Below are 15,165 nucleotides of genomic sequence, written 5' to 3'. Positions count from 1 at the left end.
TTTCGTGTTTTCTATTCTTGAATACTAACCATGAGTACAGGTACATCTGGAGGTGGTAACGGAGATGGAAATCCAATTAAAGATCCTCAACTAAAATTGTTCATGGAATCTATCCAAGGACAATTTAGAACCTTCAACAATCTCTTTCAAGACATGAGGGAAGAATTGCAAGAGATGAAGGCTTCACAAAGCTCTAATGCCACTAGAGCCCGTCCCCAAGTTAGAATTCAAACCCATGATGATGAGGAGACTGAAGATACTAAGTCTAATAAAATTGATGGAAATTTGGGAGCAATCAAAATGAGGATCCCAGAATTCAATGGTAACAACAATGCTGAAGAATACCTTGAATGGGAGAGAAAGGTAGAACAAATCTTTGAATGCCATAATTATTCCCAGGAGAAGAAATCCCATCTTGCAGCTGTGGAGTTTAAAGGATATGCTATGTTTTGGTGGGAACAATTGCTACTAAAAAGAAGAAGTAGGGGGTTGCGACCAGTACCTCCATGGGAGATCATGAAGGAATTAATGCACCAGAAGTTTGTCCCTGCTCATTACTTTAGGGATTTACACAACAAACTAGCAAGAATGGTGCAAGGAGGGAGGAGCGTGGAAGAGTACTACAAGGAGATGGAGATTTGTATGGCAAGAGCCAAAATTGAGGAAGATGTACAAATCACCATGTCACGACTCCTTGGAGGTCTAAATAGCGATATTGCTGATGCTTTGGAGATGTATCGCTATGATACACTTGAAGAAATGGTAGATATGGCCATGAAGCTAGAAAGGCAGAAAAAGGGAAAGTCTACCAACAAATATTCCAACAATACTTTGGGAACCAAATGGTCCAAGGGAGGTGAGAAGAAAGACTTCAAAGGTCCTAGTTTCCAAAGAACGGAATCAGTTTCAAAAGGTAAAGAGGTTGCCCAAACTACATTCAAGGGAAACAAAGATACTTCTAACTCTATAAACCCTGCTAGAGAGATTAAATGCTTTAAGTGTTTAGGAAAAGGGCATATTGCATCTCAATGTCCTAATAAAAGGGTTATGATTGTTAGGGAAGATGGAAATGTTAGTTCTGAATCCGAATGTAGTGATTGTGATGATTTGCCTCATTTGCATGATGTTGATAATGATAATTCAGATGAGGATGAGCATAACTTGTTGTTTGCTGAACGTGGAGAATCTCTAGTTGTTAGGCGAGTTTTGAATATGCATGTTAAGGAGGAGAGCCTTGAACAACGTGAGAACATATTTCACACTAGATGCTTGATACATGGGAAAGTGTGCTTGCTTATTATTGATGGGGGTAGTTGCACTAATGTTGCTAGTGTGAGTATGGTGAATAAGTTGAATTTGACATGTCTTAAACATCCTAAACCTTATAGATTGCAATGGTTGAATGATGGTGGAGAGGTGAAGGTGACACGTCAGGTGCTTGTGCCATTCTCCATTGGATGGTACAAAGATGAGATTTTGTGTGATGTAGTACCGATGCAGGCAGGCCATCTATTGTTGGGAAGGCCATGGCAATATGATCGAAAGGCACTACATGATGGGTTCTTTAACCGATACTCTTTGGTTCATAAGGGGAAGAAGGTGACTCTTGTTCCATTATCGCCTCAAGAAGTGTACACCGATCAGAAGAAAATACTTGAGAGAGAAAGAGAGACTTCAACTTTGAGGGAAAATGAGAGTGAGGCTTCCAGTTCAAGAGAACAAAAGAGTATTAAAAGAGAGGTTGAAAAGAAAGAGGCCACAAAAGATACCAAACAGATGGTTGGCCCAAAAGTGACTGAAACACCAAGAGGGGAGAGAAAGAAACACACTTTTTATGCGAGAGCTAGAGAGGTTAAGTGTGCCATAGCCATGAGGCAACCCGTGTTGCTTCTTAGGTTCAAGGAAATTTTGTTTTCTAACGCTGACACTAATCTTGATGGTTTACCTCCTGTGTTTGTTTCTATGTTACAGGAATTCATTGATGTTTTTCCAGAGGAGCTACCTAGTGGATTACCACCTCTGAGAGGGATAGAACATCAGATTGATTTCATTCCCGGCTCCACCATTCCAAATCGACCAACCTATCGAAGCAATCCAACGGAGACAAAGGAGTTACAGAGGCAAGTTGATGAGCTTATGGAAAAAGGATTGGTGCGAGAAAGCATGAGTCCTTGTGCCGTTCCAGTACTTTTAGTACCCAAAAAGGATGGTACATGGCGAATGTGTATTGACTGCAGGGCGGTCAACAAAATCACTGTAAAGTATAGACACCCTATTCCTAGACTTGATGACATGTTAGATGAGTTGTGTGGGTCTACTTACTTTACAAAGATCGATTTAATGAGTGGTTATCATCAAATTCGAATGCAACCAGGTGATTAATGGAAAACTGCTTTCAAAACTAAGTATGGTTTGTATGAATGGTTAGTCATGCCTTTCGGATTGTCTAATGCACCTAGTTCTTTCATGAGGCTTATGAACCATGTTTTACGTGCTTTCTTAGGAAAATTTGTAGTTGTGTACTTTGATGATATACTTGTTTATAGCAAGTCTCTTAATGAACATGTTGGGCATGTTAGGCTAGTATTACAAGCTTTGAGAACTGAACAATTGTATGCTAAGCTTAAGAAATGCACATTTTGTATAGATAGACTTGTGTTTCTTGGTTTTGTTGTGAGTGCGCAGGGTATAGAGGTGGATGACGAGAAAGTGAAAGCTATCAAGGAATGGCCGACGCCGAAATCAGCTTCGGATGTACGAAGTTTCCATGGGTTGGCAAGTTTCTACCGACGGTTTGTACAAGATTTCTCTTCGATAGCCGCACCACTCACGGAGGTAATTAAAAAGGAAGTTGGGTTCAAGTGGGGCGAGGAACAGCAGAAAGCGTTTGATACGCTTAAAGGGAAGTTAACATCCGCTCCTATACTTTCTTTACCTAATTTTGAGAACACCTTTGAAATTGAGTGTGATGCTTCTGGTGTAGGAATTGGAGGAGTGCTGATGCAAGAGAAGAAGCCAATTGCCTATTTCAGTGAGAAGTTGAATGGAGCACAACTCAATTACTCAACCTATGATAAAGAGTTATATGCTTTGGTGAGGACTTTAAGTGTATGGCAACACTATTTACTACCTAAAGAGTTTGTCATTCATACTGATCACGAAGCCCTAAAACACTTGAAGGGCCAAGGTAAGCTCAACAAGCGACATGGTAAGTGGGTTGAGTTCATTGAACAATTCCCTTACGTTATTAAATACAAGCATGGGAAGGATAACGTTGTTGCTGATGCATTGTCACGAAGATATGCTTTACTAACTACTCTTAGTTCTAAGTTGCTAGGATTTGAGTATGTTAAGGATTTGTATGTGTCTGATTCTGATTTTGGCAATGTGTATTTGGCATGTGAACATGGAGCATTTGATAAATTTTATCGACATGAAGGATATTTGTTTAAGGGCAGTAAACTTTGTGTTCCTAAATGCTCTATGCGTGATTTGCTTGTACTTGAGTCTCATTGTGGGGGATTGATGGGACATTTTGGGGTACATAAGACTTATGACATGTTGAATGAACATTTTTATTGGCCTCATATGCGTAAAGATGTCGAGAAAGTTTGTAATTCTTGTCTTACTTGTAAACAGGCCAAGTCTAAGTCTATGCCTCATGGGTTGTATATGCCTTTACCAGTTCCTCGTTCACCTTGGGTTGATATATCTATGGATTTTGTAATTGGATTACCTAAGACTAGGCATGGTAGAGACAGTATACTTGTAGTAGTTGATAGGTTCAGCAAAATGGCTCATTTCATTCCTTGTCATAAAACTGATGATGCTATTCATGTTGCTGAATTATTCTTTAGGGAGGTGGTACGATTACATGGAGTTCCACGGACTATCGTTTCTGATAGGGATGCTAAGTTCCTTTCGCATTTTTGGCGGGTTTTGTGGGGTAAGCTAGGCACAAAATTACTTTATTCTACTACTTGTCATCCACAAACTGATGGTCAAACTGAAGTTGTGAATAGGACTTTAGGAACTTTACTTCGTACTATAGTGGGTAAAAATTTGAAAACTTGGGAGGATTGTTTGCCATTTATTGAATTTGCATATAATCGAAGCATACATTCTACTTCAGGTTTTACTCCATTTGAACTTGTTTATGGATTTAACCCACTGTTTTGGATCTTGTTCCTTTACCTTTACATGAGCTCTCTAGTTTAGATGGTGAAAAGAAAGCTAAACTGGTGAAGTCTTTACATGAGAAGGCTCGAGCAAATATTGAAAAGAGGAACAAACAGTATGCTGACAAGGCCAATAAAGGAAGGAAGAAGCTAGTGTTTGCGCCTGGAGATTGGGTTTGGGTACACCTTCGGAAGGAAAGGTTTCCCAATCAACGAAAGTCTAAGCTAGATGCACGCGGAGATGGTCCATTCCAAGTCTTGGAATGCGTTAATGACAACGCCTACAAGATAGACTTACCAGGTGAGTATGGTGTTTCCGCTACCTTTAACGTTAGTGACTTGTCTCCTTTTGATATGGATGCAGATTTGAGGACAAATCTTTTTGAGGAAAGGGGGGATGATACGGATCCATCATCACTCGTCGCTGGATCTCAAGGGAGCATGGCTAACGACGAAGGAGATCCATTGGTGCTTCCTATTGGACCGATTACAAGGAGCCGTGCCAAGCGATATGGAGCAGCCGTATCACTATTTGTTCAAGCCCAAATAACACGAGAACTTCATGATGTCGCATTTAACACGTGTTGTGAGGAACTTGAAGGCATTCCTAGGCTCCTAATGTTGCTACAGTGCCCGTGCCAATAAGTTTGACTTTGCTACAGTTGCTACACACTGGTGCAACTCGCGAGCGCGAGCTTGACCTGCGCGAGAGCGAGAAGTGCAAAGGAGAGGCAGAGGGTTAGGCAGCGTAACTCGCGAGCGCGAGCTTCACATACGCTAGCGCGACCACATCTCGCGAGCGCGACTCTACCGTGCGCGAGCGCGAGAAGCGCAAAGGAGAGGCAGAGAGTTAGGCAGCGCAACTCGCGAGTGCGAGCCCAACATGCGCGAGCGCGAGCGACACTCGCGAGCGCGAACCTTCACTGCGCGAACGCGAGAAGCATAACTCGCGAGGCAGAGAGCTGGTTAGCATAAGTCGCGAGCGCGAATTTGAAATGCGCGAGCGCAACTCATGCTTGTTTTATGTTTTATGCTTTATTTGTTATCTTTGTAACCTAATATGTTTAGGTTTAGTATAAATACTCTCATCTTCATTGTAAAACACAACTTTGAGATATTGATAAACTTCATTTGTTCAAGCTTTGCTTGTTCTCCTTGCTTAGAGTGATAGTGAGAAATTGCTTCCTCTAATTGCATCAAGAATTAAGGTAAACTTATTAATTCATTGTGGCGTTTATCTTGTTCTTTGCTCGATTATTGGTGTTACCGTTTCACTATAAACGTGGGGTGCCATAGAGCGATTAATCTCGATTATTGGTGTTTCCGTTTCAATATAAACGTGGGGTGCCATAGAGGCGAACTTATATCCCATTCCTTTGATTCCCAATCCCGGTTCCTTATCAGATCTGGACCTCTTAGATTAGTATAAATAGCTTATTATTTTGTAATTATTCAACAATTATTCAATCAATTAAAAAAGAGAGATCTTCTTCTTTCATGCCTTTGGCATGTTCATGTTTTTAGAGGGTGTGAGATTGCATTCTTCTAATTGCATCAAGAATCAAGGTAAACTTATCAATTCATTGTGGCGTTTATCTTATTCTTTTACTCTATTATTGGTGTTCTTGCTTCTTTAAGCTTTGGGTGCCATAGAGGGGAGTTTATTCTAGATCTTTGATCTCTTCCAAAATTTGTCATAGAGTTCATGGAATATATTTCCATAGGATTCCGCGTCATTTAGTAAAAATCAAGTGTTGGACATTCAATCAAGCCCGATTTCTGATCTGATAACCCGAGTTTAGAACGAGAAAGTTATTGGATTCTTTTTGTATGACCGGGTTCTCGAGGTCCTACATCGAGATAGTGCCAGGATGTGATACGAATCCCTCCGCCATGCGTCTTGGCATGTCGCCTCATTTTCTATACCACTTGGACCGTTTTCTATGGACCCTATTAGTCCATAGGGCCCATTAGTAGTTTTTGCCACATAAGCCGTAGGGATTAGGGTTTCCACTTCATCTTTCTCCTTTAAATATATCTTATTGTGGAGAGAGAAAGGACTTTTGGAATTTTTGGAATTTAGATTATTGAAAACTCATTTTGCAATACAAAATCATTGTTTTGAGATTGAAAACTTGATTTTGCTAAGAAAATAATAATTGAATCAATCATAAAGGAAACGAAATAGTTCTTAGATAATCAAAACACAAGTTCTTAAACTCGAGTTTGCCTGCTTATCCCTTGTAATGGGAATCAGGACTAAGCCGTTCTCCATGTCGTAAAATGGGGGTTGATTGATTTTGGTTGTGAAAACAGGTTCATTAAAGACATTTTTATCATGTTTTAGGTGTTGGATTGCCATTTTATTTTGGAAAAATTATCTTAGTATTAGATTATCAGAATTTTGAAAAAGAAATGCTCTTTGGACCCATTTTAGAAGAAGATCAATTGTATTTAAAAAAAGATAGTCATAAGGGACTTAATTGGGCTTGTGGGCGAGACCGACTAGAATGATTGGATGGTTTACTGGAGAGTGAGCCAGACAGCTGGCTGGCGTTCTCCTTCATCTTCAAAGGACCAGAGACATTAGGACCTTCCCAGTTTAGAGCTTTAGTTTGACATAGATTTCAATGTGGGAAACTTAAACCAAGTGAGGTATAAGGTACCTAGACCTGTAGGAGGCTTTTTGTGAAGGCTTGATGGACCAAGGAGGCTCCAAGCCAAAGGTAGGAAAACTTAATAAAAACTAGGCTAAAAGAATGAGATTATAGGGAAAGTGGGCAAGCCGAATATCAACCCACTCACTTAGAACACTCAAGAAGAGTGGAGGAGATGAGAGGGGAGCTAGAAAGCCAAAAGAATGTTTCAACTAAGGCCTCTAGAACGTACTTTGTAAGAATCAATTAATTTAGAGAATTTCTGTGTGTTTTGGACTAAAAAAATGGCCTGAATGTATAGGAATTCAGACCTAAAGGGAAGTGCACGTTTTCCAATATGGGATCGTACGAAAAATGAGAAAAGGCATGGTGATTGATCTCCACTGACCACCAGTCATCCGCGGTTGCCTAGCAGGTCTAGGCGAGTCCACCGGCCCACACTGGGAAGTTGACCACCCTGCCTTAGGCTGTCAGCTTGGTTTCTTTACTGATTTAGTTTGGTTCAATTGATTTTCTCAGATTTGGTCGATTTGAGGCCCATTCGACCTCCAATTTCGACCCGTAAGGTACCTTTGGAAAGCTCTTGGTGTTTATTTTTAGTTGGTGTTGAGTTTATGGGGATTCAGTCTAGAAAAAAGTTATATTCAAATCAATGCAGATAACTGGCTAGCTTTTTCACATTAATTTTGGTTCACTTGATTTTGGTCTAGTTTGAAGGATTTTCAAAGTCAAACTTGAATTTTCGGGGTGCAAAACTTAGGTGTTCATAGTTGGCTGAACTTACCATGAGAGATTTTTGTGATTTTGTGTTCTTGTTATGCAATTAAAAGGCTTAATTATGATATATGATGCAATATGAAGCTATAACGTGTTTAAGATGAATTTTTGGATTTGTTTATGAGATTTCCTAACGAGGCCAAAGCTCCTATGTACCTAATTGAAATTTAATTAAGTAACCGAATGGTAATTAATTAAGAATTAAACTGTAAAATAAATCACGTACTTGAGGACATAGTTGTAAATAGGTAACTTTGCATAATTTGGACCTAAACATGGGCCTATTTGGACAATTTCAAAGACTAAGGACTATGTTTGACTTAAGTTGAGGACTTAATAACAAATTAAAGGACTAATTAAATAAAGTTAAAAAATTGATTGACTATAGGACCTAATTGAAGGACTTAAACAAAAATTTAGGACCTAATTGAATAGTACATGAACTCAAAGGGTTGAAAGGAGCTATTCAATAAATTAAATGAAATAAATGAACTGAATTTGTAAATTAATGAATTTTATGGGTCTTAGGACCTAGTTAAGTCAAACTTGCCTTTTTAAAGTACATTTGACTTATCATGACCTATTATGAGTATTTAAGTGACAAATAAGCTATATTGAATATGAAATTTAAAATTTAGTAAGTATTGAATGATTTATGAATTTTGGGTTTTAAATATCTATGAAAATGCAATTACTTATGAATTATGTGGGAATTGGTTGTAAATGTAATTTAAGGCTCTTAAATTGCTAATTGAGTATGATATGATAATTATAAATGGTTGATGAATGATAATACGGTGAATGTATGACTTTATGAGATTTGATCACTCATAGGAAGTAAAAGTCCCATGAGTGGTGAAGATGTGAATTGTGCCTCTTAAGCTACCTTAAGTATGTTTAGTATGTGATAATATTATAATTGAGTGAAATTATGAGTTGTGGTCACCTATAGGAACTAAAAGTCCAATGAGTGATGATTTTGTGATTTATGCTTTTTATGTCATTTTATGCATGCTAATTATCATTATTCTGAAAATCGGACCGAACCAGCTGGTTCGACCGGTTTAATCGAAAATCAGTCTGTGGTCCGGTCTAGGTTGCATAAAAAAACCTCTGGTAAAAAATGCTGAACTGAACCAGTGAGAACCGGCTAAAAACTAGCTAAAAGCTGGTAAACCGTACCGGTTAAAAATTGGTTCGATTTAAAATCTGGATTTTTTCATAAATGTGGGTTTTTTAAAATTTGAGCTTCTTAAAAATTGGGCCCATTAATTTTTTAGTTTTTGAACCTATTTGTTTCTAAACCCAATGTCCTAATATATTAATTAAAATAAATAAATTGCCTAATTTTAAAGACACATGTGAAAAATAATAATATATTTTATTATAATTAATTAATTTTTTAGTATTAAATTTAGTCATATTTTATTCTTTTTGTCTAAAATTATTCATTAATTTCTTGTTCTTTTTGTAAAAAAGCCAAATTTGAAACTATTTTCTATTCGATATCAAAGTTTTTTTTAACCTATATTTTTAATTTTATTTAATAAACATATCTAAACATATTATATATAAAAATCTGGTTGAACCGTATTGAATCCAGTCGAACCCTCCAGTTCAGTGAACCCCTATTTTCACCGATTCACTGACCAGTCGGGTTCTTAGAACACTACTAATTATGATTAATGAAGTTAAATATGACATTAGAACTATGTGAATGCTTGGTTGTGAATTATAGGAGAAATACTTACGATTATGAGAAAACTTTTGGTTTATGACTTGATTGAGATATGATTCATGATTTGATATTTTGAGTTGATAAATGAATTATAGAGTATATTTAGTCTGCTGATTCATGTGTATGAATAAAAGATGTCGAATTACAATTTTTTTTTTTTTTTTGAAAATGAATTTTGAATTACACTTGATATTAGAGTTTTTATATGAGACTTGAAAAGTTAAAGAATTTAATTGAAGGAATGAAAGTATGGGATTATTCATATGACTTAATTCATGAAAGTTGATTATGAGATTTTGATAATGATAGGAATAATAATTTCATTAAAGAAATGAGTTTAAGACCTTATTTTTTACTTGATTGTATCATTAGTGGTATTGCCATATTTTGCAGACTACTATTCTGGAAATCCGATGTATATGGTTCCAAATCTAGACACGTGGGTGTCTTATATTATGTTTAAGTTGACGAGCTCTCATGTTCATGTTAAGACTTTTGTGTTGGCTCTTAAGCCATATGTATAAGTTTCTCTGTCTACTATTTGATCCTTTTAAGTATTCTAAAAACCTAAATAAGTAAAATAGTTTATGGATAATTTGTTTAAGAAATGCCTTGATTCATAAATTATGTTTGCTTATGTGAATTACCATGAAAGTAGATAAATAAAGAATATGATATCGTTAAATAAAATATGAACTAATACTGTTTACCTGAAAGTATGATTAAATTGAGTAAATAGATTATAATTGTCTTTTTATGACTTTCTTGATGTGTTGTAAGAACTTCTTATTTGGAAAATTATGAATTGTCTTGATTAATCATTAAGACTTAAGCATAATGTTACAGATGTGCATTGTTGTATGATGAGTGCCTCTGTGTTATGAATAAAGACCTATATCATGTTGGTTATTAAGGAATGAGTAAATATTTAAGAATAAGATTTATGTTTAAGAAAATAATAAGATATGTAAAATATGTTTTAAAAACTTGAATTAATATGGCTATGTGAATAGAATGTGAAGATAATTAAATAAAGTATACTTGAAAGTATGATAAAGATGTAGTTGTGTGTGTATATATATTATGATGAATTTGTTATTTGGAAATCATCTTGATATGAGATATGATGTATGACTATCCTTGAATAGTTGGATATTTCCTTAAATGGATTGTATTATTATTTTTGTTGGATGCTTGTATGTAAATCCTTGTTATGCTATTTGGGGATATAAAGCATCACTAAGCATTATTACTTAGTGCATTGATTTTATCACGCGCATGTGGTAGATAGTGGCTGCTGGTTAGAGATTAGAGTGTATGGGATTTTATAATAATTGATATATAAGATTGCAAGATGGATCTTAGATTAAGTTATGATCTTAGTATGTTTAGTTTTTGTGCGAGAATTTGGCATCCGTTGCTTAATCCATTGCGACGGGGTTATGGGTGTTACAAGTATATTATATAGATAATAAGATCTTACATATATATAACGATAAATTTAAAATAACGTTGCTTAGGGTAGGGAGGGCGAGGACGTTTGATTTGGTAAAATTTGAAAAAATTTTAAAATCAAACTAGAAATTATAATTTACAGTTTTTTCAATTGAAATGAAACCATTTAGAGAATGTTTGATTTAGTTGATAGCTATATTGTAGGCATTTGGTAGGAATTTTAATCAACAACTAATGGCTAATAAAAGTCCTAAACAGCTATTGATTCTATCAACTCCATTTTGAAGGTCTTTCGTATCATATCACTTGGTAGCTGATTTCTATTTACATTATATTTAGACTCAGCTAACTTTATAAAAATAATTACTAACAAAATCATTTTTTTTAAATTAGTATTTTTTTAATCATTAATTTCATTAGTCATTTAAAAATAAAAAATTTTGATTATATAAAAAAACTATATATATATATATATATATATATATATATGATCCACCTAAGTGTAATAATATCAATAAGAATTGTCCTATTCAGATATTCACCATCCAGTAAGAATTGCATTCTCTTTGGGATAAGCCTGATGAAATGCCAACAGACGTTTATTATTGGTACTGAATTCTCTTTCGGATAGGCCATTCTCTGATAAAATGTCAACATCTATTATTGAGTTTAGCCGCCGCAGCCGGACCCAATATATATATAAGGATTTAGAGGCTTTTGTGTTTATTTAAATCCGACGTGGGGATCGGATGGTGCCACTCTACATTCAATTCGATCAATTTGTTTGATTAAAAGTTAATGTTTAGTCAGTTAAAAGTTAGACTAAAAATTAATCTAAAAGTTACATTAAAAACTAATCTAATCGAAATAATCAAATTAAACAAATTAAACAACTCCTAAAACTACATTATTTTGATTAAATTGATAATAAAATTAAAAAGTACAAATATTTTTATTTTTATTTTTATTAAACAGTAATTAATAATTTCAGTTAATTATATTTTAATTTTTATTTTAATTAAATAGTAATTAATAATTTCAGTATTTCAATTAAACTCGAATAATTATAAAATTTAGTTATATTTTTTACTCCAGTAAAATTCAATTAATCACCAAGCTCAATTAAATTCAGTCAGTTATATTTCCTTCTAACTTGCATTGAAATTAATTTCACCAAAATAATTCGGTTAAATTCAAATAAAAAATTAATTCGATGAACCAAAATGATTTAGTTAAATTCAAATAAAAAATTAATTCAATTAAAAATGTTACTTACTCAATAAAAAATTGATGGAATGCTCAGCCTATCCTCGACCCCACCTATTAAATAGATATACGGAATTTTATCATTTTCTAGTTTTTTTTATGGATTATAACTGACCATTCACTTTATATCGGCCTTGAATTTGTTAATTTGTTAACTAACCATCTCTTTTACGAAAGAAGAAACTTTGGTTAGATTTGGAACATATTGTCTCACTATAAACAACATGATATAACAAAACTGATGCTCAACTTCATTTACTCATTATGAGTTCAATATGATATAACAAAACCAATGTCAATTTCTATCGCCATGCCACTGCAGCATCATATGACAGAACAAGCTTTCAATATCAATTCACTGTTCTTAGATTCAATTCATAATATATATATCGACCAGAATTAAATTGATGACCAAAAGGAGATTTCCAAGCCATTCCTATTCCAACCGGAACAAACAGAATTACTTTCTAGAAAGTTATCAAAATCGACAACTTCGCTCAGCATTACTGTTTAGCAAGTTATGGAACAAATCATCTAAATGACAAATATAGCTTTAAATAAAAGATTACCAACATGAATTCACATCTCTCAAAATTGAGGTCTTCAACTAAAGCTATGCCCCCAAAAAACATAAAACCAAAAGAGAAAAACAAGTTTCATCACGCAACAAATGTTGATAATCCTTCAAAACTAACTCATGTTTATAGTAAATGTCCAATACATAGCGTAAAATTAAAAAACCTTACTCCCAGTTACCACCAGCATCTCCAACAGCAGCAGTTGCAATTTGAGGTGGGGGTGGTGCAGCATCCCAGTCCCCAGCTGGAGCTAAACAGTAAAAACCATAATCAAGCGATAAAATTGTGAAAAACCAGTTGTTGCATTTGTTATGCTAGTCAGAAGCAATAAACCAGTGGAAATGAAAATGGTATCCATGACAGTTAATAAAGTATCAAAACAAGTTAAAACATAAAGGAAATTGCACGATGAAAAAAAAATGCATATCAAGGTAAATAGTTGATAAATGAAATAAACAACATGGTTACCTTGCTCTGCACTCCAGTTGGCTGCAGGAATAGCTGGAATTGGCGCTTGAGTTGCATCATTGGACCATCCAGCATCAGCACCAGGGGTATTCCAGTTATCAGCACCACCACCAATCGTATAATCAGCACCAGGAAGGCCATATTCAATGGGAGCAACAACGTCCTCCTCTTCCTGTTGCTTAGTTTCCTCAGGTTCCCTGTAGAAAAATAAGTCCACCTGCATAACAGGAAATATGAACATTGATGAAAAGTGGATAATAAAGATCCATTCATATGTTGAATGCTTAATTAGATTTGGATACACCTCAACTGTAGTGAAAGTGGAAAATAAAATAAGGGCAGGCAGAAAATGTGAAGAAATTTACCATGACCTCCCACTTGTGACCAGGAAGAATAGTGCCTCGCATCTGAAGAACCATCCTAGCAAGGAGCCAAAAGAGGCATCCAATGCTGTGCTTCCCCTTGTTATTGGCAGGAATACCAATATCCACATAGCGCATTGGCGAATCAGTGTCGCAGAAAGCAATAGTTGGGATGTTACCAAGGGCTGCTTCCTTAATTGGCTGCAAGATTATTCGTTAATTCATGTCAAGACACTATCGAACCACATACAAATGCAATAAATCAACATAAAACAAACAACAACAAAATTCACCTGGTGATCAGTCCTAGGGTCAGTAAGGATAAGGAGGCGAGGCTCGTTAAAAGAAGTTTGCAGCTGGTTAGTAAATGTACCAGGAGTATGTCTTCCTGCAATGGCATGGGCACCTGTATATTGAGCAAACTTCAGGACAGCTCTCTGCCCATATGGCCTTGCAGATTGGACAATGATGTCCTGAGGATTTTCAATAGCCACAATAACCCTCGCAGCCAACTGAAGCTTCTCCCAGGTCTTACCAAGGTTGATAATGTAAATTCCTAAACAACATTATTTATTTCATTACTCAAACCATGTGCAATTTAAACTTTTAACAGATTAAATAAGTTCTATACTACAAAATCAATCTCCTACAAGCATTTTAAACATCAAAATCAATCTCCTAAGCAAACACTAAGTTTCTGATCAAATGAAAATGGCTTCTTCCTTACGGTGACAATTAGTTTGTTTTTAAAAAATTAGGACATTACACTTGAAACCCATAACAAAGCATATACTTACCGTCGTTGCGGCGCTTGAAAACGTACCGCTCCATCTGGAAATCGCAGTTCTTGGTGCCAAGGTGAACCTCAGCCGCCAACATCATCTGAATGTCGGCCTCCTTTTGGGAGAGTTGCCGTGGTGGAGCTGGTGCTGCTGTGGTGGTCGCCATGGCTGTACCCTCGGTAGAATGAGAGTGCTTGAGGAAAACCCTAGGGCTTTTTCTTCTGTGAAAATAGCAAGAACGGAAATGAGGGCGTAGAGTCAGAAACTTTTGAGTAAAGCTTATAAAGGGAGACCGCGAGACGAGGAACTGAAACCCTAGAACGAAATTGGGATTAGAAGACCAAGTTACCCTTTGTTGCACTAATGTGCCTAATCTTCCAACATGAGCCCAGCCCACAACCATATATATCAGATTGTACAACGAAAATGAAAAATTAAATAAATTTAAAATAAATTTAATAACTCTGCTAAGAACATTGAATTGAGTGCTTGATAAATTTATAATTTTTGTTTTTTTTATGGAAAATCAAGATTTTGAAACCAAAAATTTTATAAAACAATATGTCGACAGTTACAAATTTGTAATGTATTAAAAAAATTGCTATAATTTGAATCGTATTTTAAAAATCAAAAATCAAAAATTGATTTTTATGCACGATATTAAAGTTACCTAAAAATCCTTAATTTGGTGAAATACAAAGTGCTATGTTTATGGATAAGAAAAAAATTATTATTTATAATATATGCCCCAAAAGTTGAATCCTAATCTGTAAGGTATAAAAGCAAATCTAATTAGCAAGTGCACACTAAAGCATAACCTAATGGTAAGTGCATATACGACCAGCAATAAATTCGGATTCGAATATCTCATTCTCCAATACTTAAAAAAAAAAAAAAAGAATTC

General features: G+C 35.4%; 1 protein-coding gene across 2 annotated transcripts; it reads right to left on the bottom strand.

Annotated features, from left to right (window-relative positions):
• Positions 1-12,606: 12,606 nt before the first annotated feature.
• On the bottom strand, positions 12,607-14,574 carry LOC149493227 (small ribosomal subunit protein uS2-like). 2 transcript variants are annotated; one of them, XM_089715657.1, is made up of 5 exons: positions 14,277-14,574; positions 13,773-14,035; positions 13,483-13,680; positions 13,118-13,334; positions 12,607-12,899 (listed from the first exon to the last, which is right to left on the bottom strand). In XM_089715657.1, the coding sequence occupies exons 1-5, from the start codon at positions 14,425-14,427 to the stop codon at positions 12,814-12,816; spliced, it is 915 nt and encodes a 304-aa protein (XP_089571783.1). In that variant the 5' UTR covers positions 14,428-14,574; the 3' UTR covers positions 12,607-12,813. The 2 variants fall into 2 exon arrangements, with proteins under 2 accessions (XP_089571783.1, XP_089571782.1); XM_089715656.1 differs by having other exon boundaries at positions 12,607-12,893; positions 14,277-14,559.
• Positions 14,575-15,165: the final 591 nt, after the last annotated feature.

The sequence above is a fragment of the Jatropha curcas genome, chromosome 10 (genome assembly GCF_041381405.1).
Source record: "Jatropha curcas cultivar XTBG-Jc1 chromosome 10, XTBG_Jcur_1.0, whole genome shotgun sequence".
Classification (NCBI taxonomy): domain Eukaryota; kingdom Viridiplantae; phylum Streptophyta; class Magnoliopsida; order Malpighiales; family Euphorbiaceae; genus Jatropha; species Jatropha curcas.
The sequence above is the reverse complement of the archived record's forward strand: the minus strand, read 5'-3'. Positions and strand labels throughout refer to the sequence as shown.

Coding starts and splice junctions, on each gene's coding strand:
- LOC149493227 (XM_089715657.1), bottom strand. CDS start 14,427: ATGGCGACCACCACAGCAGCACCAGCTCCACCACGGCAACTCTCCCAA. Junction 13,335..13,482: donor GTCACAAGTGGGAGGTCATG/GTAAATTTCTTC, acceptor CCTGTTATGCAG/GTGGACTTATTTTTCTACAG. Junction 12,900..13,117: donor CAACTGGAGTGCAGAGCAAG/GTAACCATGTTG, acceptor TTTACTGTTTAG/CTCCAGCTGGGGACTGGGAT.